The sequence below is a fragment of the Magallana gigas genome, chromosome 9, assembly GCF_963853765.1.
Source record: "Magallana gigas chromosome 9, xbMagGiga1.1, whole genome shotgun sequence".
Lineage (NCBI taxonomy): Eukaryota > Metazoa > Mollusca > Bivalvia > Ostreida > Ostreidae > Magallana > Magallana gigas.
In genome coordinates this window covers 33782869-33807752 of record NC_088861.1, presented here as the reverse complement: position 1 = coordinate 33807752, position 24884 = coordinate 33782869, and the positions used below count along the sequence as shown (strand labels likewise).

Here is a 24884-nt window from a genome sequence, read left to right as displayed (position 1 = left end):
TTTTTTCATTATTATTTTTTTTTTTTGGGGGGGGGGGTGGTCTGTTAGAGTCCCAGAGTTTACAACGTTCACTTGAGAAACATTGAACAACAAACAAATCTTTAGTAAGCATGCAACTGAAACTAAGCAAGGTAGTTTTTAATTTAAAATCAAATGCAAATTAAAAGTCAGTAAATGTTTCAGTGGTTGTTAAATAGATATATCTTGCGTCATTAGCAATTATATAAGTGAGAATCAGTAATTGTGCCGTAATGTTGAGAATAAGATGTTTGAAGCTGTATGTTACTAAACATGGGCATATTGTGTCGCAAGCCTTATCGGATATCAGATATCAAATTATAAACGTTTGTTAGTAGGACTAAATGATATAATTTTCATTACTTCAATCTTAATTATTTTAAAATATTCTTCTTCTTTGCTATTCTAGTATAGGTCAGACGATTTTCATATCAAAAGTTAGTAACAGGATATTTTTAATGAGCACTCGTTACTAGGTAACTTGGCTTAAAGTGTTAATGATGGCCGTATAAAGTATTTTGAAGAAACAGTGAACTGTGTGAGTATGACGAAATATTAAAAAACTTTACCTGAAAAAAGGAAGTTCAAACAAATTGAAACTTACGACTTACCTGTGTAAATCTCCTGACGCGATGTTTGCCTAATGTCATACCATTTTTCAAGAATAGTGTTGTCATAAATAGGCACAAGGCACTACGTGACATTAAACATTCACAGGAAAGCATCGTCTAGAGTCTTTACTAAACTATGTCAGACAAAACCTGTAATCTGAAACAGATGCAGACATGCATTGCAAATCCGTGCACTAACCTATAAAAGTTAGCATAGCTTCATTCTAAATTTTACAAGCGTTTCACATGTTCATGTTCAAAGAAAAGTCAACAAAAGTTATTATTTACAAATCCAATGCTAATTAAACATTAAATACATAGCATAGGATGCTGTAATTGAGCAAACAATGCAATGAAGTTTGTCAAAATACAAGATCAAGTAAACGTAAAATGCACTGTATAGTACGTCTTACCTATGATAATTGTATAAATAAAAAAAGGTATTGAGTCAATCAACGGAACATCCTATTAAAGACTTCAACCTCTGATACTAATTGAAAAAGGACAACCAGTGCAGACTTAAATACGTAAGATACATACTTCGCGTCGGTTGACAATGGCTTTCGCGGGGTGTCAATTTCAACTGTTATCCTCCCAAACAGGCACTTTATTTTATTATACTGAATGTCTTCATTTTAGAGACTTTTTTACTGCTTTTATTTAGAAATGACGTGAATTTCACGGCGAACCGTACGCGCATAATTTACGCACATGTAACAATTCCTTGTGTTACCCGTTGCTAAGTGTGTTGCTAACGCTAAGGGTAATAGAATTATCAACTGCGTCTAAACCAATCAGATTTAAGTATTTAACATGAAAGTATAATAATGCATATTGGACAATTATGAAATAGATACATCGACATACAGTATTATTGACATTTACATAAAAAAGCTATAAGCCCACAATATAATGCTATTAATTTCACTAAACTTTCCTTAGATTGAATAATCTAACTGTGTCTCGGGAAAGGCCCTCACCACAGTTAGAATGCCCTCCATAAAACCGTAATGTAGCAGAAAAATGCATAATCGCTCCGGAACGATTTTGGAGAAAATTAATGAAGTTGCTTTGAAAATAACAGTCAAATTCATCGCAATAAACCTTGTTGAGACAGTTAATACCTTTCGTTTAAAAAAATTAATCCATATAATGGTAGAATTCAACACTTTTTCACCAACGTACACGTATTTTCTTTTCTACAGAGACAATTCACGGAACGCATTCTATCGTAAAACTGGGTCTGTAGAACATTATTCATTTTTACGATAAAACATATTCTATCTTCACTCTCTTAAGAAATATTATGTGATTTTTTTTTTCATGTAATCAAATATTTTTGTCATCACGAAGACAAAAGTAAATACATGTACTTAGTTGAAATGTATATTTGTTATTCTATACTTTTTCTCATAAGAAATGATTAATAGATATGAACATAATATAAAGCACATTACCAATTTCTGAGTTTATTCATGCAATTATGATATTGTGGAAACATAAACTTAAGATCCCGTTAGCGTGAATGTATTGCGCAAGCGCAAGATTGTAAAATATAAAAAAAATCCAGATGATATATTACCAGGATTTTCAAGGAATGTTCGTTGATTATTAATTAGCGATGCTTAACTAAGAAAAAATTAAAACAAATTGGTAAACTTCAAGTACCGATGGCGTTTAAAATATATAAAACAAAAGACAGTACTCTTCCGATTTATCGGTATTAAAGACCAAAAAATGAGTCTATTTTTTTATATAGTACTATTGATAATTTGAATAGTTTACAATGGTCTAACATGTACATAATTATGCACGTGTCAAATATCCATACGCAATGCATTACATATATTGCGACCCTAAGCAATTCATCAACAATATGCTTTTCACATTTATTCATAGTTTTATTATTGTTAACAAAACCACAGACAACATGCAATATTGTCTTGTTCATTTTATCAGATGTAATAATAAAATAAACAATTAAATGTATATGTTGATTAAAGGGTAGAAAGTGGTTTGTTGAATACGTTTAAAACATATATAATAACTATGAAATATTATTTGCTAATAGACAAATTATTGCCCAATTTATGCGAGAATGTTTAAGGTAAAGGTTACAACAGCTTCATTAAATCATATCTTACGTAATTATATGAATCCCATTTCTTGTGATATTCGGGTGTAAATTACATTACACGCAAAAACGATTGTGAAACTTTCACCAACGTTTCTCATGTGAATTGGCAGTTGGCCATCTGATTCGAAACGTTGTGAATCTAATTTGGAACAAATCATGAGGAATCACATGTCTGCTACATATTTAATAAAGTTGCATGTACCCATGTAGCAAAAAATGAATTATCTATCATTATTTGCATATCGTGAATCTTTAATTTATGATCAACTCATGAAATTCCAATTTGGATAAATCACAGAATATATATCAAACTAGACACGATCTCGTTGCGAGCAACGAGGAGGTCTTCCGTCTGATTTTAGAATTTGATATATATGTTCGATCTTGATTATGCTATTTAACAGCTAAACATGATTTAAAATAGAAAAAAACAGGGTCTACATTCTAAGCGCCAGATAATATTTTGTTTCAGGGATAAGAGCTTTGTTCAACAAGTGTTTAGAAATTCGTCATCGTTCTTGAGATATCTGAGGAAAAAAAACGTTTTAGGGGCCAGTCCCTTATCTCATTATTAGAGCCGCTGAACCAAATTTTGAGGGTTGCATTTTGTAAAGTACATCATTTTCAGCATCTTTTCTTTTATACTGCATTTCAAAATATTTTTCTTTTTGAGATATAGGTGGTCATAGTTTATGGACTCTTGACCCCTAAAAAATCCTTATTACATAACACATGAATAAGTAATTACATTACTTGGATACATAACTATAAGATAAACATATATGCTTCTATAGCCTTTCATTAAATTTCCCTCAGCAAAGAGCTACATATGAAAGATTTTAGTGCAATTTAGTTCCCTAATTTGCAGGGTCAGCCCCTTTTTCTTGATATCAAATAAAAGGTCATTTAAATCTCAACACAAAGGGATTTTATACACATTCATAATTATTTCTAAAATGTTATCATATACATGTACTCACGTTTCGCAAAGTTGTTAATGTGATTTTAATATAGATTTTACAGTAACAGAACAAGAATTTTAAATCTAATATTCATAATTTTTGAAGTGTTCAAATAATTACTTCACAAACTCGGATGCCTTAGGGTGTGCTCTGTTCTTTGTCTTGATTTATCCCATTCGGTCTGCTATAGACAAGAAGTATCTTTGAAAATAAGTGAAGTCTCCCACCGACATGAAAAAGCGTAGTTCCAAACTGCTGTTTATGCATAAAAATTTTGCTGTGCAAAACACGAGTAGGATAAGGCACATTTGGAACGGATTTGGTGCGGCAGAAGAAGGCTAGTTTTTCTCTTGGTCCCGGTTTTCTCTCGTTTTAATCGACATCTTTCTTTTCTAAATGGCATAACATTCCACTTTGTAGTTTTTATTTTCATTTTCCAAATCAATTCCGATTGTGTTTGAAACATATTGATTTACAGTTTCTCTGAGATTTCGAAGTAATTTCCCTCTTGTCCTTGAATTTCTTGAATTCTAAACTAACTTCAATGTTTTGTTTTATGGTAGATTATTTGTTATTTAATACTCTTTCATGTATTCCTTCTGAGTTGTAAATTCCGTGATGACATCGGCAATGGAAGACTCGGAATCATCAGAATGAATACTACTCGGGTAAACTCTACCCATGATCACCGTCGAAACTGATCTACCTTATAAGTATTCATCATTACCATAAATGTAAATATTTTTCAATCTTGTTCAGACAATAAAAGATATTTATAAATATATTGCGTATTGAGAATACTTACTATCAAAGAAGCCAAGATAACAGTCATGTTTTTATATGGCCAGGATCAGAATGAATACTTCAAAAACATCTACGTGCTTGATATAATGGTCAAAATTAACGCATCGTGGTAACTGTAGTAGGTTGAAAGTTTTTCCACTTTTCCTTTTAAAGATTTTGACAAATAAACATGGTCTAGAATAGTGGCTCCTTCTGTTGTTTTGAAATCAACAATCTGCTTAAAACCTTGATCAATCATAAAAGTCTGAATAGGACCTGCAGATGTTGCATCTTCATTGAAGTCTCCAAGAAAAACAAGGAATTTATTTTGAGATCTGTAATTTTTAATCAGCTTTTCGAGTTGCATTAAAAACTGTGTAACATTCTGAGAATTTGGGCGATATACAGTGACAACTACTATATCTTCTTGCAAACAATATACAGAGATTCCTTCCACATTCGTTACAGGAAGTGAGCTGACAATTTTGTTTAATGCAGTTTCTTTAATATAAACAGCTACACCACCACCTTTTGAGGCTCGTAATTGTGAAACTTGAGGATTGGTGCAATCATATGAATCTTCCCTACTTATTTGATGAAATTTGAAACCATTCATTTCAAATAAATTGACATTTTGTCGAGATGTCAGCCAAGTTTCTGTCAAGCAGATAATGTCTGCATTCTTACATCGAATATCTTTCAGCAGATCATTGAAATGTTTACCGAGACTTTGAATATTATGAAGATAAATCTTGATACCATTCTCTGATGTTTGGGAGTTTGGAAATGTTATTTTCGGCATGTTCTGCAAAGCTGAATTTACTTCTGGGTCTGCGTATATCTTTTTCTGTATCAATTCAGGTTTGTCTGAGTCAATGAATAAACCTTCTTTTGATGTAACTCTGCTCAACGCAACATAACCTTGTCCAGGTGAAAATGATCGGTCCAAATTAACAACTACTTTGTCAACTGTCAGTCCCTGTACTTTGTGCGCTGTGCAGGCCCATGACAATCGTAATGGAAACTGATGCCGAACAACATTGTTTGTTTTCTGATCTTTCATATCCTCTTGAATTCTTTCTATCATAACGAGATTTCCATTTCTACTTCTCTTTCCGGTTTTCTTCCCAACATTCATATTATGAAATAGTACTTCTACTGCAACAACACTTTTTTCTGCATGTCTCTGGCCATATACAAATTTTGATACAACTCCCATAACTCCATTAACAAGACCATCACCTACATTGTGGTTTCTAGTGAGCATAACTTTTGCACCAAGTCCCAATAACAAAGAGCTTGGAAGACTGTCTGTTTTAGACCTTGTGAAGGGCTTGCTTCTCATGTTGAGTTTTCCCGTACTTTTATCTTTTGTGAAGTCTTGAGCATTAATTTCAACAAATTCTTCACATTTCTTCTTAAGCATTGTCAAATTATAGGCATTGACCTCATCGTTTGTTGCATAAACATGAAGGACATCGTCTGGCCCCTCTCGTATACATTCTCTTAGGATGGAGTTGGTTTGTTCTTCCAGTGATTGTTTTATTTCTCTAGTCCGAAGTGTATTCAGTGCCTCTGCAAATGGGATATCTTCCCGTTGTCTCATAATTTCTGTTAATTCCACTTCTTTGAATAGATCTACCCAATAATCAAAAGGATAAAGTGGATTTTCTTTATAGAGACGTTCATCTTTGCGCTGTTTAACAGGAGGAAGCTGGTAGAAATCTCCCACGGCAATTACCGAGACTCCTCCAAAAGGTTCTTTACATTTCTTAATCTGTACTAGTCTTTCATGGATATAGTATAATAATCTTTTATACACCATTGAAATTTCATCGATAACGAGAATATGCAGATCTGCAAGTTGAACTCTCATTTCACTTAGACTCTGTTCTCGCAATGGTTCATATGGTAAAGGCATATGTTTCGGCAGCGAAAATAAATGGTGAATAGTATTTCCTCCGATGTTAAATGCGGCTGTTCCAGTGAAAGCAGTAAGTAGTACTGAAACACTGTCGGGAGTTGTCAATTGTTTTCCAAGTAAACGTGAAGCTTCATAATGTATGGCTTTAATAAGATGACTTTTGCCTGTTCCTGCTCCACCAGTTATGAATATGTGCATTGGTTCAAGTTTTTCGCCAAAACTTTTTTTCAAACACCACTCCCGCACCATATAAAATACTTTCATTTGAGTCTCATTCAAATTTTGAAGAACAATTGTTATTTCTTCTTTTGACTGTGTATTTTGTTGAATCTTGTAAAGAACATCACTATTAGTCTTTTGTGACTGCATATCTGGCAATTCTTCAGTAGCATTCAAATCAAGATCAACATTTCTTTCTGCAAACAATTCATGTCTCATTAATTCTGTCTCTGGACAGAGATTTGCCCAAGCATCTTCTGGTACCCCGATGTTTTCAAAGTTTTCCTGTGCCTGTGCGATTACATCTTCATTTTGAGAATACCTTGCTTTGTTTTCGTCCACAATTGATTTGACTGATTTCAACTTCTGCTTTGCTGTGATTCGTATGTATCCGTTTTCGTAAAATGTATCATATTGATCAAAACCTGGTGGTTTTAACTGATTAATTCCCCAGTAAGGCAAAAATAGTTGTAACAGGCTTTGGTAATACTTCTCTGACATTTTCTCAGCATCAAATCTTGGGTATCGTATAATTGCTGGTTGTGTGCGTGTTCTCTTTTGAATGAATCCCTTTGAGTTTTGCAGTTCATACACATTTTCATTATGAGTCTTGGGAACCTGTGATTTAGCAAGCACTCTAAATTCTGAGCAAAACTCTGCAAGACACATATTTTGAAAAAATGGTTCGTTTGGCCGATTTTCGTATCTTTCTACTATGTTTGTCATCCAAATGTCTTCATCGTCTTCTTCGTCATCTTCGTCATCGTCTTTTGTTGTGCGTTTTCTTTTGATTTGGGACAACGGTTTTGTCAGTCTTGTCGGATTTTCACCCACTGGTACAAATACAACCTTTCTTGAACATTCCTTCATTTTCAGGTTACATACACGATAGACAGCTTCTTGAGCACTCACTTCCCTATGATTTAAATATGCAGAACCGATTTTCTTTAAGGTTGTACGGGCACTCTCATTACCCTCTTCTGCCTCTATTTTCGTTTGCTTTAACACCATACCCATTTCTCTCTCAGACTTTGAAATGTAGGAAATTATGTACACAATACAGCTGAATGGATCCAAAACAAACTGAATATCCATATTAGCATCCCAGCATTTCAAAAGACACGGATTATATTGATTGGTCCACAGTTCTGATGGGTTTCTTCTTAGAACTACTGATGTTTTCTTTGCTAATCTTTTGTGTGCTTCTATGTACTGAGACTGTGTCAAGCCCAATTTTTCGAAAATCTGTTCTGTGTTTTCCAGTCCATTTTCTTCATCTTGTACTTCATTCCAAACTTGTAATAGGATTTGTTTAGCTTTTGCATGTTCCACTTTTAACTGAATTGCATCAGCATCATCTTCAAGTGTGTCCTGCTCGTTTGGAGAGTTTATAAACGTACAAGTAGATGGTGGTCTAGGAAAATTAAACCTACATTCTGTGCCCTTTTTTCTACACGACTTCGAATGTTTTTTGCTGTGTTGTTGTACAGACAAAATAATATTCTTGAGCTCCAAGTCTTCATTGTCAGATGGTATTGCACAACTTACATACTTGTCAATAAAATTGCATACTTCCTCCTCTCCGTTTTCATCAAGTTTTGGTGCATTTTCTATCCAATATAAACAATGCATGTGTGGTGATCCTCTTTGCTGAAATTCGACTCTCTGGAAATAATCTGAAACTTTTCCAATCGGTTGTGATGGTGAAAATATAACTTCCGTCTGAAAAACATGAAATCTGTGTTCAAACATTCTAGCAACTGTGACAGGATTACTTCTGAGGACTTCATTTTTTTTCAGCCCAGTCCATCTTACTTGGATCTCTGCTATCATTTTGCTGTCTTAGTATTGTTGCAATTGCATCACTCCATCTATGTTCTGCAGCAGAGAATGAGCAAAACCATGTAGGAATTCCTAATTGACGAAGCATAGCAAACAGATCTTTTTGTGCGGCTGACCAATATGCTGGTGTTCCACGTATGGGTTGCATGAATCGCAAAGCCTCGTCATTTTTCATCATCTTTGATAAAATGTCTGGGTTTTGTACCATATTAGCAGTCATTTTACGCTCCCCTTCTATTCTTCTAACCGATTTTCTGATGGATATCTGTGTCTTTTCTATAACTTGATTTAAATCAGACATGAACTGGCTGAAGAAAACATAGTTGCTGTCTTTTGCGAATCTGTCATCAGTATTCATAAGACGGTTGTTGAAGTATCTTGACAACGTAATTCGTGTTTCTCTCTTCTCATTCCATGAAAATTTTCCAGTAGGAAAGAGGTACGGAAATGATTTTGCCTCGTTGCCTGGTTCCTGTAACATTCTTATCGGATTATTTCCTTCACCAGGAGCAATATCGTAAATATCATCAAAGTAATGGTCGAGAACGTCTTGAGCAATATCAACTGGTTGTAAACAAGTATCAGTCGCTATCTGTTGCTGATCCTCATCGTTTGGTAATTGTTCATTATGCTCAGTTATTTGGCAGCTTTCGACAGTTGGTTTCCAGTTTGTATCTATTGTTACATCTTGATACCATTGATTGTTTTGTTTCAAATATTCTAATGCCTCAAATATATGCTTGGGGTTCACGAACTGGTATTCGATATAACCTTTCTAATTTAGCTTTCTCTTAAGTTTTACTCTAAGTAACAGGTCTTCATCAGTTTTCATTGGTAAACTTGTTACTTTCTTCAGATCAGATGGGACACACACAACTGGTCCATGAATATTTTGCTGACCACCGTGTGGAAGTGCCATAACTTTCATGAATGGAATGTGTATTGCAATCAAGTGTTTTTCAAGACTGTTTAATTCTTGGAATTCCTTTGGAATATCTTCAAGTGTCATTTTGTTAGCTGCGGCTTCTGCTGGAATATTTCCACTCAAGATTTTTCTATGACATGTAAAACAAATCCATAAGTTGGACTTAACACAATTTTTAGGACATGCTTTTGAACAATGGTGGCAATACTTGTCTTGAATGCACAAGTCTGCAACATTTGCTGCATGCTCATTTTTAGCATAGTTGTGTTGTTCACACTTCTGAACTTGATTTTTGAACAAGAGTCGATCACAGCAGCAACATGAATAATCTATGCCCTGCACAGCTTTCTCTTTAAATAATTTCAGTATCTCATCCTGGTTTTCAAGTTTAGCTCGCTTAACAGATTTCTGATTTGTTATTCTCTCCTTGATTCGTGCTTTTTTAGCTGGACTGGAATCATACTGATTTTTACTCGAGGCTTTTCTTTTTGTCCTGAACGAAACATCAGACTCGTATTTCGCAGCCGCTGCATTAAGTTTTGCATCCCGGTAGGTTTTATTTTCCCTGTATCGTTTTGTACTTGCTTCATTGACTTGTATCCTGTGTGCTTCATCAAACTTGTACTTCAGTTTGCTCCTTGCCTTTACAGTTTCTCTGTGTTCAGCATTTAATTCATATTTTTCAATACTTCTTTGTTTCAAAGCGTTTTTATGATCTTGGTCTGTTGCATACTTTACAACTATTCTTTCTTTTACTTTCTGTCTATGTTCTGGGTCAGTTGCGTACTTAATTTTGCTTCTTTCTTTTGTTTTGGTGCTGTACTCAACATCAGCATGATACCTTTGCTTCCTAATATTTTTTACATTTGCTTGAAATTCTTCATCGCATAAATATCTCTTCGAAGCGGCTTTCAGTTTCTTTTCCCTAAATTGTAAATCAGACTTGTATCTTTTTCTTAAAGACTGTCTTCTTTTCTCTGCATAACACTGTTTCTTTGCATTACCTGATGGTGTTTGTCTTATTTCTTGCATTCGTTTTCGATTTCGGCATCGCTTCTCATATTCATTTGGAATTTGAGTCAAGTCTGTGTGATCTGCATTCACAGAGAGAACTACATTGTAGTGATTTTGATGTTGATGATTTAAATAAATTGCTTCAGTTCTGTTTCGTTCAGAAGGTTCAACATCTTTAATTGAAAATCTTAGCCAGCATCCTCTTGAAAATGTATAGATATCAGTGTGCAGTAAGTGGGCTGTAGCAAATATTTCAACATCAGTAGCCCATTTACCATCTTGGTACATTTGTGTAGATGAAATGTGACTGTCAACAGATGGCTCATTGTTCAATAATGGTTGAAATAATTCCTTGTGTTCTATCATATGCTCACAGACAGCACTGCGCATAACATTGTGGAAATCTTCTGAGTTTGTAAGACTGAATGAAACAGCTCTGAAGAAGCAGTTTCCGTCTGCTACAATTTCTTTTTCTAATCTTGGTGTTGTCATATTTGTTTCCGAATGTTGCATGTACGCAGAATTTTCATTGCATATGTAAGGAACATTCAATAATTGACAAAGATTCTGTTTAATTTCCGAATTCAATGGACAAAAACTAAACTGAAATTGCTCTTGACTAATAAATATTACATCATCATTTTGATCACATGTTTTGTCAATTCTTTCTTCTGATAACACAGACTTTTCAAATAGCACAACAGCATCTTGTTCTTCCTTATCTTTGTTCCTGTCATTTTCAATACAATTCATTGAGCAGGTCACACCTGTCAAATTACACTCAGTGCTTTTTGAATATCCCATTGACAGAGCTAGATTTTGAATATGTGAATATATTTCATAGACATTTCGAAATAAAACTCTTGTGCTTTTTCCATACATACTTAACATTCCATCAGAGGACCTAGAATGCGAATCGAAGGCAAAGAAACCACATTCTGTTTTTCCTATCAAAAAAGTGTTTCCTCCAAAGCAAACAAAACACCCATCATTGTCTGCTAGAGCAACTTGAAATGCTTCATCTAGTGGCAATGCATTAAATTCAGCATAATTTAAGCTATCATTAGCCAAAATAACACTTGCTAGTGATTCGTTTGCATGAAATGTATATGATTGATTATAACATTCAAAGAGTTGTGGTAATTCTTCAACCAGCAGGTACCTATCATTAATTGAGGAGCTCCTCTGCAAATACGTGTACAACTCATCGCCTGTCATTAAAACTTGGTCTATATCCGATGTTGTCCAGTTTAATGCACTTTTAAGTTTGTGATAAGCTAATCCTGATAAACAAATTGCTACACATTGTGTTCCAGCATTATCTTCAAAGAAAGGGTCAGCTTGATGAAATGAACCCTGCACTGATATTTCAAAATTACCTTCTTTAGATGATTTCTGCCGCCACAAATCTGCACTAGTTTTCTCAGTCTTTCCATCATTATATCTATCTGAAAAAGTATGTTTCTCATTGTTTCCGTTCTCATTTCTATTTGATTTCCTTTTAGTTTCCTTTTTGTTTACCGTCAAGTTGCCCTCATCTTTTATTTTCCTGCTGGTCCCTCCATACATGGAGGTTTCCAACTGCGCCTGACCTGCTGGTCCAGACACGTGCACGGTGTCCGGTCCAGATGCCCTCGGTGGAGCACAAACCCTTTCTAGGGAGTCAGGGGACGGTGCCTTGTCCTGTTCACGGACAAACAGACTTCCCCGAGGAGATGGCAACCTCGGGGCAGGTGAATGCATTTTCACTCGAGGCGAGGCCTGCACCCTGGCCAGGGGTTTTTCCTCTTTAGGTGGGAACCCCATAAAACCAAGCCCCGGGAAATTACCGGGAGAAGCTGAAACAGCTTCCTCCTCTGTCCGACAAGGAACAGAAGAGTCTGTTAGAGTCTGATCTGCTGGGACATCTCCAGGTGCAGTTTTTTGTCTCTGCTGCCTTTTTCTCTTTTTGTCATTCTCTCGCTTTTGTCTACTGTTAACAGCTCTTTTTCTTTTTGGCATCTGAAAAACAACTCGTCAATTTAAGTTGGTTGGAAAAAAGGCATTTTTATGTACTTTTTTTTTTTTTTATAAATTAATCTTATATTTTTTAATACAGGGATATACTTTGTTATTAACAGATGCAAAATATAATTAGGTCGAAGATAATCTCCCAAGAATGTGAGGGGTCAGGAAAACACACAATGGTCAAACTTTACAGACAATGAGATTTAATTCTTGATTATTTCTTTTTTAAGAGATTCATGACGTTCAGCAGGGGTCATTTACTGTGCATCAGCATAACCAACATGAGCTCACGAAGATTTGGGCACTTCTTGTTCAAGAAGGATCATAACCACCCCCAATTCTTGTGTCCTTCATACATTTGATGCCCCTTTACACAAAGAACAAGAAAATATATGGTTTATAGGTTAGGATCTCAATCATTTTCAAGTTATTTGGGCACTTCCTGTTCAATGGGGGGCCATGACCACTCCCGAGTCTCATGAGCTACATACCATTCAATACCCCTTAGCACAACAAATATATATATATTTACATTCTACTATTATTTTCCATTCAAATATGTGATCTTTAAATGCCTCTAAATGCAACACCTAATCACTGCGTAAGAATTTACATGTGATTTACATAAGTAGTTCTCAAACGATGATTTCTATGTTATCGGTAAAAAAAAATTTTCATAAATGTTGTCAAAATGCCATGTTTAAAACTTATTCAACAAAAAAGTTGACTTTATTGTTAAAAGCAAAATTTCAAGAGTCATTTTTCATGGATTATATTTTCATGCTCGTCGATCTCAACTCAACATTCTATGTGATAACCAGTTTAAACCAGTTTTATAAACCAGCTGTTTTTGCTTTTATTAATTTACTCCCTCCGTGATCTGCAATTTATATCGATTTATTTAAGTAATTAATTGATTTCATCAGTTAGGGAATGTAAACATAAGCATTACATGATTTATTTTTGACGTCGCGGTGTCAATAACTGCCGTCAGATGAGCAGACAAATTATCATAATGCGCTAATGCGCATTATTTAATTTGTCTGCTCACTTGACGTCAGTGATTGAGACGATGACGTCAAAAAAAGTATTCAATGCTATATATATATATATATATATATATATATATATATATATATATATATATATATATATGTATACGCACACTGTAGAAGCACATATTTTCGTTGGGTCAAACTTTCGTTGTTTTTTAACCAAATAAAATTCTGTTGGCATTTAATTTCCTCATATCATAATCTCTTTGTATTCATTAATAATTTGGTGAAAAACTCGTTATTAATTTAATTTCGTTGATTTTTACTGCCATCGAATATAACGAAATTAAATCCTTATCGAATATTTCTGTTTCTACAGTAGTTTAGGGGGATCTCAATTGTTTGTAAAGTGCCCAAAGATAGTTGGCCACTTCCTGTTCTAGAAGGCTAAGAACCAACCTTGGGGCCTATGACCTACATGTAGATACGATTTGATGCTCCTTGACACAAAAAACAAGGAAACATATATGGATTTAAGGGTAGAATTGCAACCATTTTGAAGATATTTAAGCACTTTCTGTTCAAGGTATTGTGCCCAGGGCCTATGGCCTTCATACCATTTGATATCCCTTTAAACAAGGAACAAGGATATATATAGTTTAGGATTAGAGGTAGGAATATTAAGCATTTTCAAGATATTTTCAAGATAACAGGCACTTCCTGGTTTTTTGTGGGTTTTTTTTTTTTGGGGGGGGGGGGGGGGGTTCAGGATCAACCATGGGGCCTATGACTTAAAAAAACAAGTAAATATTGGGATTTAGGGGTAGGATTAAAACCATTTTGAAGATATTTTAACATTTTCTTTTCAAGGTGGGTCAGTAATATCCCCAGGCCCTATGGCCTACATACCATTTGATGCACCTTTAAACAAGGAACAAGGCTATATATGGTTTCGGATTAGGGGAAGAAATATTAAGCCTTTTCAAGATATTTTCAAGATAACAGGCACTTCCTGTTCTTTGGGGTGGGGGCGTCAGGATCAACTGTGGGGCCTATGACTTAGATACCAATTGATACCCGTTGACAAAAAAAAAAAGAATATATGGTTCAGGGGTGGGGATCTCAACCACTTAGAATATATTTGGTTGATTTTTTGTTCAAAGGAGGTAATGACCAATCCAAGGGCCTCTCACCTAAATACCATTTGATGCTCCTTTACACAATGAACAAAAATATATCTGGTATAGGGTTCAGGATCCAAAGTGTTTTCACAATAATTGGGCACTTCCTGATCAAGGGAGGTCAGGACCACCCCTGGGGCACATGACCTTCACACTATTTGATGGCCTTTGTCATTAGGAACAAGAATATATATAATTCAGGGTTCATGATCCTAACCGCATTTGAGATACATGGTAATTTCTATTTCGTGGTGACTGGGGATGACCCCAGGGGCAAGATTTGCTGGGAAATACAAGTGGTAAATAACGGCAAACCCGTCCCGGTAAATACTATTTATTTTCATTCAACTCAGATATACTGGGAAGTACAATTTTTTTGTATTTGTTTGCTTTATTCAATGTAAATCATAAGTTAAGGAAATAAGATAACAACATAAAAACACAATTCTACATGTTTAGCCATTTCAATGTCAGTATCATTAAGATACTTCATTCCCCCATCACATTTAGTTTCAGTCTATGTTGCTTTTTCCACCCCAAGATATTTATAATCATTCAAAAGACAAAATAAACTAAATCCTGTTTTAATTATTGTAGGTGTTAAATTCAACAGTCAAGCAATCACATGCTGTTTCAACAAATTGACTCTTGACAGCTATGTCCTATTGTTCTCTGGAGATATTTACTTACCAAATGGTTATTTAAGAATATAATTTTCAAATATTTTCTCTATATTTGAATGAAAACTTTAAACCCCCACCTCTATTGTACTCTCCTAATTTAAAAAACTATTATTTAATCAAACTTGACAAACATTAACCTACGATGCTTTCATACGTTTAAACTCTTCTGGCAAAATGGTCTTTGAGAAGAACACTCTTAAATATTTTCTTGATGTTTTCTTTTGTAAAAATTTGATCCCAACATATGTTGTGGCCTTTTTCTACCCCGAGATGTGATTTCATTAGCAAACTTGAATAAACACTACCTGACTGTGCTCCCATTCAAGCTACAGTATTTCCTGTAAAATGGTTTTTGTGAAGACAATCTTAAAAATTTTTCTCCTCTATATTTTGAGTTCCTGTGTAAGATTAATTTGACTCCTTAATGTTGCACAACTCTATCTCCGGTGGACAATGATTTGAATACACACAACATGAATATGTTTCTATATAAGTAACAGCTTTTCTGACCACAAGGATTTTGAGAAGAAGTTCTATAAAGATTTCTAAAAAATATTCCTTGATAAACATTGAATCACCTATGAGTAGCTGCACCTAGGGATCATCATTTGGACAAACTTGAATTTACACTACTTAAGGATGCTTGCACACATGTTTTATCTCTTAATAGAATAGTTTTATTTCCCTGGTGGTTTTGGAGTAGAAGATAAAAATGTGAAAACCTGACATCAAATACGACAGACAGTGGACAAATTTTTATCAGAAAGCTCACTTGAGATAAACAAAGGTCATCAAAGATTACTTAGCTCACCGAGACGAGACAAAACCTTAATGAGGCATCACCTTTATGAGACCACCCTTTTCATATTATATGAAAATCATACTTTATGAACTTGGATATTCATGGACACTGTTTTGACACAATATGGTATTTCATCTGTTAAAAAGTTGTATGATAATCATATGTTCATTTCATACCGTTTTATATGATACAATGTTTATCATCATCATCATAATATAATATACAATATTGCATCCTATCATACTTACAATATATATCATATAATACAATAAAATACTGTAATAAACAATAATGAGATATGATATTTTAACAAATGATATGATATTGTATTGTGTTATAAATATTTGTATTTTATTACATAATACAATATCATATCACATAATACATCATAATATTGCAACATATGGTATTATATAGTATAATATAGTATGATATTGAATTGTATGATACTGTATCATATTTGATACATAATATGATGTATCATATGATGCATTATAATTTGATACAAAATTGTATCATATGAATTGGTACAATATCATTTGATATAATAAAATAAAATATAATACAATATTATACATATTGTATCATATAATACAAAAATATATATTACAATATCATAAAATACAATATCATGTGATGTAATCATATATAATATAAAACAATATCATATTATACAATATCGTATGATATGATATAATATAACATAACAATATCTTAAAATACAATATTATAGAATAAATATCATATTAGTTACTGACTCACTACGGATATATATTGGGTTGATCAATCTCATAGATGGCTAGGCGAAGCCGAGCCGTCTATGAGATTGATCAACCCAATTTATTTCCGTAGTGAGTCAGTAACTAACCTAATAAGTGTTTTGTTTTCCCGAGGACTATCAAGCGACATATTCATTCACATAAAGTGCATGTACAAGATGCCTCACATCTCGTCCAATTAAACTCATTTTACCTCTTCAAAATTATCAATACCACCTTTAAAATACGCTTTTAAAATCTTCACTTCACCCATATTACTCACAATGTTTTGTTGCTATTCAATTGTTAACCTCTGCACAGATTTGAGTAAATTTAGACGCTGACATTTTGTTCTGATCCAGACACAACAATGTGACATCAATATTCAAGGGGCAACTACTCTAATTTAAAAATAATTCCAAAGGGCCACTACTCTAAATATTTTTATGAATTACCGAACACGATTTCTGTGTTAAATAATATGAAATATGGAGATGAGTAGGTGAGGCGGTGGCCAATGACGGCCATATTGCCTAATATTAATCCTCAAAGAACCTACATAGAGATATATGAGGTAATCACGTGCCATGTTAAATCCAATGGAAATGTGACATTTCAGTCCAAGGGAAAACAAAATACAATATTGTATGATACAATATTCTATAATAAACAATATCATATCATACAATATCATCTATAGCAATATCATATGTAACAGTATCATGTGATAATATAATAAACAAGAGATGTTTGTGAAACACTTATGCCCCTCCCCACCTTGGAAACATTATCATGATAAACCTGTATACCAAATTTTATTTCAATATGTTCATCCTATGCGAAGAAAATGAGCGGAAGCTGCAAATAAGTTGAATTTTTCTAAGTCAAAGGGCCATAACTCTGTCGAAAATTACTTTATCATAACCAATATCGAAATTAACCTAGATATTATCATGATAAACCTGTATACCAAATTTCATTTCAATATATTCATCCATTGCAAAGAAAATGAACGGAAACTTTTGGTGGACCGACCGACCAACAGACAGCAGCAAAGCAATATGCCCTCTCTTCTTCGAAGGGGGCATAATAAATAATACAATATCATTAATACAATCATTATATTATACTGTATCATAATATACAATACTATTCATAACAATATCATGATACAATATCATATTATAAAATATAAAAAAAATTGATACAATATCATCTCGTATCTTTTAACTTTTTACAATATAACATATGATATTATATTGTATCATATTAAACAACTGTGTATCATATTTTACAATACTTTATCATAGAAATCATGTTATATCATTACACAACAAACACATCTATCTATCAACCAGGTTTGAGTGAGGTAGGAGATTTTTTAAGCATCCTTGATTATTGAGATCAGGCTCTGCATCTGAAGCTACCTCATTTATAATATAGTTATATCAACTATGCATGCTTTTATCTATTAAACATGTGACCTGTTCCAAAAAACTAAACCTCATCCAGCATCTGAAACCTATGGCTCAGATTCAGCATTCAAGCCTGTTAGGTGCATCAGTATCATAAGACACATTATCCATGCAAGTTTGGTAAAGTTAGGACCAGTAATAACTAAGATATCATTATCAGATGGCACCTGTTTCAAAACTTGAACGAGCTATTAAAACCTTAACCTCCTCCAACATCCGAAAACTATGGATCAGATTCAGCATCCATGGCTGTCAGGTGTATCAGTATCTTAAGACACACCATCCATTCAAGTTTGGTGAAGTTAAGACAAGTAATAACTATGATATATTTTTTAGCATCCTTGATTATGGATAACAAGCACTGCATCTGAAGCTACCTCTGCGATTCATTCATATTAGAGTTTAATCAACTATGCAAGTTTGAAATAGTACATGTACTATTATCTATTAAACATGTGATCTGTTCCAAAAAACTTTACTTTATCAAGCATCAATGCAGATTCAGCATTCAAGCCTGTCAGGTGCATCAGTATCATAAGACGCATCATCCATGCAAGTTTGATGAAGTTAAGACAAGTAATAACTAAAATATCACCATCGGAGGGCACCTGTTTCAAAAACTTTAACGAGCTCTAAAAACCTTAACCTCATCCAGCATCTGCAAGCTATGGCTCAGATTCAGCATTATTGCCTGTCAGATGCATCAGTATCATAAGACACACCATCTGTGCAAGTTTGATGAAGTTAGGACCAGAAGTAACTAAGATATACTCATCAGAGAGCACCTGCAACAAAAATTTTAAACAGCTCTAAAAACCTAAACTTTCTCCAGCATCTGAAACCTATGGCTAAGATTCAGCAGTCAAGCCTGTCTGGAGCATCAGTATCATAAGACGCACCATTCATGCAAGTTTAGTGAAGTTAAAACCAGTAGTAACTAAGATATAATCATCAGAGGGCACCTGCAACAAAACTTTATCCAGCTCTAACAAGAGACCCACAGGCCACGTTGCTCACCTGAGCAACAATAGACATTATAAAATCAGCTTTACGGAGCAATATACCCAAAGAAAATATGGACAATGTTATTCAACAGATCCTGTATATTAAAATATCCCTGGATATTCTGTTTATCATAGATCCCTTTTTGTCACAGTATAGTAATTTCACATATTGAACATTACAATTCTCAAGAAGATCTAAATCAAATGGGATATAAACCTACATCAAACATGTGAACCCCAAGAATTGTCCAGAGGCCAACCTCTAAACAATTTTAAAGATTAAAAAATATGTCAAAATGCTTGCATATAAGTTAAACCATATATTATAACATTTGAATTTTGCTGAATTTAAACTGTTTTCTTTTGTAAAATTGGACTCCCACCCCATGTGGCTCCATCCTACTCCTGAAAAATATGATTTTGTCAAATTTGAGTCTACACTATTCCAAGGTTGCTTTCACTAATGTTGCACCTTTTCTAAGAATTTTTTTTTAAAGAAAAAGATTTTTCTTAATATATTCCTTTGTAAAGATTTAACCAGTCCAAATTGTGCCCCTACCCTACCCCCGGGGATCATAATTTGACCAAATATGAATCTACCCTACCTGATGATACTTCACACAAGTTAGAGCTTTTCTGGCCAGTCGTGTTCGAAGTAAAAGATTTAAAATAAAATTTCTCTTTATATTCCTGTGCAAAAATTTGACTCCTGATTGTGGCTCCACCTTACCCCAAGGGACCATGATTTGAGCCAATTTGAATCTACACTATCTAAGGATGCCTCCACACAAGTAGGCCCAGATGCATGATCCATGCAAGTTTGGTGAAGATAGGACAAGTAATATCTTAGATACAGGACCTGCAACAAAAACTTTAACCAGGTCCGGATGCCGACGTTGACGCCGGGGTTATAGCATGAGCTCCCCTTTACTTCGTCTCAGTGAGCTAAAAATCAAAGATGTCAGATTTAAGCTCATTAATGTAACTGACAGTAAACGTAATGCGTAAAGAAATTTGTGTATCCCTTTTTTCATTTGTTATAGAGAAATAACCACATAGTGTAATTAAACATAGCTCCCTTTGCATCAAATAAAAATAGCCAGATAAAGCTCCTCTCTGTATAAAACCTGTTCGGTTCGCCATAGAATTCACGTCATTTCTATGTGAAAGCAGTAAAATTTTCTTTAATAATAAGACATTCAGTATAATAAAATAAATAGTGCCTGTTTGGGAGGGTAACAGTTGAAATTGACACCCCTCCAAAACCATTGTCAACCTCCTCTTCCCGTCGGTTGAAAATAGTTTTATCGGGGTGTCAATTTCAACTGTTGCCCTCTTAAACAGGCACTATTTATATAATATCTATCTAATAATAAAATAGTTATCTCTTGGAATAAAGAACTTTAAATTGAACTAAAAAGTTCAACAGCTGAAAGTGTTATTTGTACCATAGGGGTAGGGTAACCATTTGGCAGCTGTCTGCCTACCAATTTTTTACTATTTCAATCATTGTTTTCAATTTTTTTTTTTAAAAACCCGTTTAAAAATTGATCCCATAGGACTAAAATTTTCTTTAATGAGGATTTCATTTACAGTAAGGGGGCTGGGTGGGCAACAATGTAAACATCAGATATACCATTAAATTTTAAGATATGATTTTGTTTAACTATATACTATAATTTAGTAACAAGAGAAAAGCTGTTAATGTTACAGCAAACCGGGTTTTTCTTTTGTGTGAACAGTATGTTAACCCTGAATTGATAAAACACAACACATCCAGAGAAATGGGGTACCCTACATGCAATATTCTGTGAGAGAATTACCTAAGTTCAGCAGCTGGTATTTTTATAACAAAAATATCATAAATAAAATTTCAAGTAAAAAGCACAGCTCTGATATATGTACATTTGATCTGCAAAACAACAACTTCCTATCTTTTGGAAGAGTTATCTGTATTAAAAGGGTATCGTTTTGGCAGCCGCCCGCTCACTTTTCCAATAACCAGATGTTTGCTTTGGAACACTCGATTAAAAATGTCATACATTTAATATTTAAAAATTGGGGACTTTCCTTTATTTTTACATAAACTCTTCTTTATAAGGAGACTGATACAGTCTAAATATGGTGACAACTATCACTCCCTCTTAATACTCTATATGCATGATATGCAGTGATATGGTTATTTCATCAATTTTTATTTACCTCTTAACATCAAAACGATACTCTTTTAAACAGCTTTTAAGGTGGCACAGGATAGTTTTTTTTATACAATTTACTGTAGCCAAGGGATGTGTGTCTTTGGAACTCTGTAAATAGAATTTCCTCAGTTCCCATTTAGCATAAATACCTTTAATTCATACTTTTTAAACCAATCACCAATTTCTGAAGAAAGTTACTTGTCATAACCTGTAAAATTTTCTACATACTGGTTTTTATGAGATTTTGACCCTTTCATATTTTGCTAATTTTTCATGATTTTTCAGCTTTATAGACCTTCCCCAGCTAATTCCTTGCAAAGGGTTGACCTTTCGTACTGTGTGCATGTTGCACCATCACATGTCCTAAACTTATGGGTGTAAAGTTCACAATGTCCCATTCACCTACTTTTCGTGTTATTTTACCTTCCGTCTGTAACTTGCAATTTCACTGTGGAAAGTCAACACAACAGTCATACCCGCAGGTTTTGCAATTTACTTCTAATTCCCATTTACCTAACATATGGGGCCTACATATTGCATATTAATTTCAACAAGAGACATCCCTCTAACTAATGATAATCATTAAAAATCATTTCATGAATTTTAGCAACACTCATAATCCTTTAAGTACAGCAATTCTCAAAAATATTGACAGGTACTTTATCAGAAACTGTCCCTTGCTACTTTTAACTTACACTAACATTCTCTGAAAAGTCATTTTGTCTTAGAAAATAAAAAGCTTATGCTATTCTGAGAAAGAGTATACCACATTTTGCCAATTCCATAGAAGATTTAGAAAATTATGGCCATTTAAGTGAACCCACCATTTCCACTTTCAACTATTTAACACAGATTCATAGGGTTCTCCATAAGTAAAGCATCTATACCTAATCTTTTAGAGGTCAATTGTTGTTCAACCTCCTTAAATAAGAAACCTTATTCAATTCTATATACACCTACATGATAGTATTATGATAAAAGCATCACATCACTTAGAAATGCCCTTATATGTATACCCTCCCCCTATCTTTTGATTTTCATAAGAAGCATTAGTTTAAACACTTTAACCTAATATTATGAAACTTGAAGAAATTTCCTTGAGTCATTTCTCACACATATTTGAAAACAACCATCACTGATATTAATTGATCTTTTTTTTTGGTAAATGGATGATCTGTAGCATTTTTATTCACAAAAAGACATGCCACCCTTAATGTGATTTCTTGTTTTCATAGAAAGTAAGCTTATATTTATCATATTTTGTGTATATTTCATTTATTCTGGTTTCTAGTCTCCTTTTAACTTTGCTGGTAAGACCTACAAGTGTGATACCTGCTTTTAATTAAAATGAAATTCAAACACAACCAGGTAGCTGGGGACGCATGATTAATCCACGAAAAATGTTCAAATTCTACATGTTTTCTACATTTATGATGCATATTTACAATAATAGGGTAAAAATATGTTGATTCTTTTTCATTTTCAGAGCAATTATCATAACAGATGTTATTTCAAGGTCAAATGAACATTAACGATATGTAATGTTAAATGAGACAATTGGAAAGAGTGGGTGGATTTTTCAATTCTGTAAATACATCGAAAATATCACTTTTGGTCAGTTTTGGACAGGAAGTATCTTCAAGTCGACTTCAACTCATTACAGTGACTTCTTATCATTCACATTTTGCTTTATCAATGGATATTTATAAATACCTCAGACTTCATTGTTCATTCAAGAGTATGAAATTTTTTTAAGATTTCTCCCGTGAAAAGCCACTCAAAGCTTATCAGGTTTTATACATGGCTAAAAAATCTTACGTTTGAGGATTTTGTATAGCAACAGACCTGGATGATTATGTTGAGAAACTGTGCAAGCTATTCAGACTGACTTTCAAATGGAGAAAATATGTCAAAATTCTGCATGATAAATTTCCGCAAGATATTTTTCAAGGGAAAAATGATAATGACTGTGTAAATGAAAGTATCTTGAAAAATTTCCCTTTAATCTATTTCAATTGCAGTTCTTTCGCAGGTATGTCTATTTTTATTAAAAGTCGTCCTAACATGCTGCATAAATATTTTTAAACAAACTATAGTATTGTGACAGAATGGGAGAAATAATGACGGAACAGTCAAGGATTTGAACCTGGGCCCCCGAAATCTCCAGTCCGGTGCTCTACCAACTGAGTTATTTGGCACCGATATTTGATCCGGTCTGACAATCAAAGTATACATAATTTATAAAAAGAAAGTTCATGTACTTCTATTACCTACACATAGATATTAAGAGGTCTGTGACTTAGCCATATTTAAAAACATCTTAGCACACTGGGGTAATTCTCTAGATTTCTCGTGCAATATCAGCAAGCCTATTTCCTAAATGTAAGATGCAGCATCCACACTTTAAATTATCATATAACGTATTCAATGTATCCGACTTTTTGTTAGACAGGTCCACCACAATCTCTTCATTAAGGTATTCAAAATAGCTTGATAAAGCTATATAAATGCAATTTTTTCATTTATTTTAAGTAATAAACGAAAAATCCCAATTAACTAACTACTCATATTTGCATCATTGACCATTAAAAAAGTAACCCTTATTAGAGAGTTTTAACATTGCAGCTTTAGAACAATTTTAGGCTTAAAATATATTCCATTGTTTTGGTAACTGTCCATGAATTACAGTCAACTCTTAACTAAACTGACTCATACCCAAACAGACTTGTAATCAAATTGTCGAGTAAAAAATGACATTAATTATAATGTTACGTCTGCCTTCAAAGAGTGTGAAGAATTTTTAAATTTGTGAATCTAATTAATCAGTATTTTAAAGAAAAGATTGTATGTAAACAGAATTTTCTATCAAATGTTGATATAAGAACCTCAATCTTAGGCTAACTTAAAGGTAGTGCTGAAACGAATGTATGAATATTCGCGAATGAATAACAAATTTCTAATATTCGAATGTATATTTAGCATTTGAATATTCGATCACATGTCTAACACCCATATTAAGCATTGTAAACTAAGCAGCATCATGTTATTTCGTTACAATGGAAAGGAGAAGCTGGACAATTTTACTTTGAACGAAAGAAAAGACAAGCCATCTATGACTGCCATGCTTGGTAGAATCTATTACTTAACCCAGTAATATAGACTCTTCTGCCATGCTTGTTTACCTTAAAAGTAAAAGCATGGTTTACATCGAACGGAGACAAACATTCTGGATCTATCAATTCATAATAGACCCTGAAGAAATAATTTGCTTAAATGTTTGATCGAGTGCGAGCTACGGAGAGTTAATATCGAAAGGTACATCGAAAGTTTTTTTTAAAAAGATACC

General features: G+C 33.7%; 2 protein-coding genes across 3 annotated transcripts in view; both read right to left on the bottom strand.

Moving 5' to 3' along the window:
- The window catches only part of LOC105318899 (uncharacterized), a 47783-nt gene that overhangs the window by 9970 nt on the left and 12929 nt on the right, over positions 1-24884 (bottom strand). For both annotated transcript variants that reach the window (XM_034460676.2, XM_034460678.2), the window contains exon 2: positions 630-786. In XM_034460676.2, coding sequence (XP_034316567.2) covers positions 630-743 — 114 coding nt within the window. In that variant the 5' untranslated portion in view covers positions 744-786. The remainder of the gene's footprint in view (positions 1-629; positions 787-24884) is intronic.
- LOC136271892 (uncharacterized) lies at positions 4304-8977 on the bottom strand. Its single transcript, XM_066072466.1, has 3 exons — positions 8470-8977; positions 5199-8264; positions 4304-4434 (listed from the first exon to the last, which is right to left on the bottom strand). The coding sequence occupies exons 1-3, from the start codon at positions 8975-8977 to the stop codon at positions 4304-4306; spliced, it is 3705 nt and encodes a 1234-aa protein (XP_065928538.1).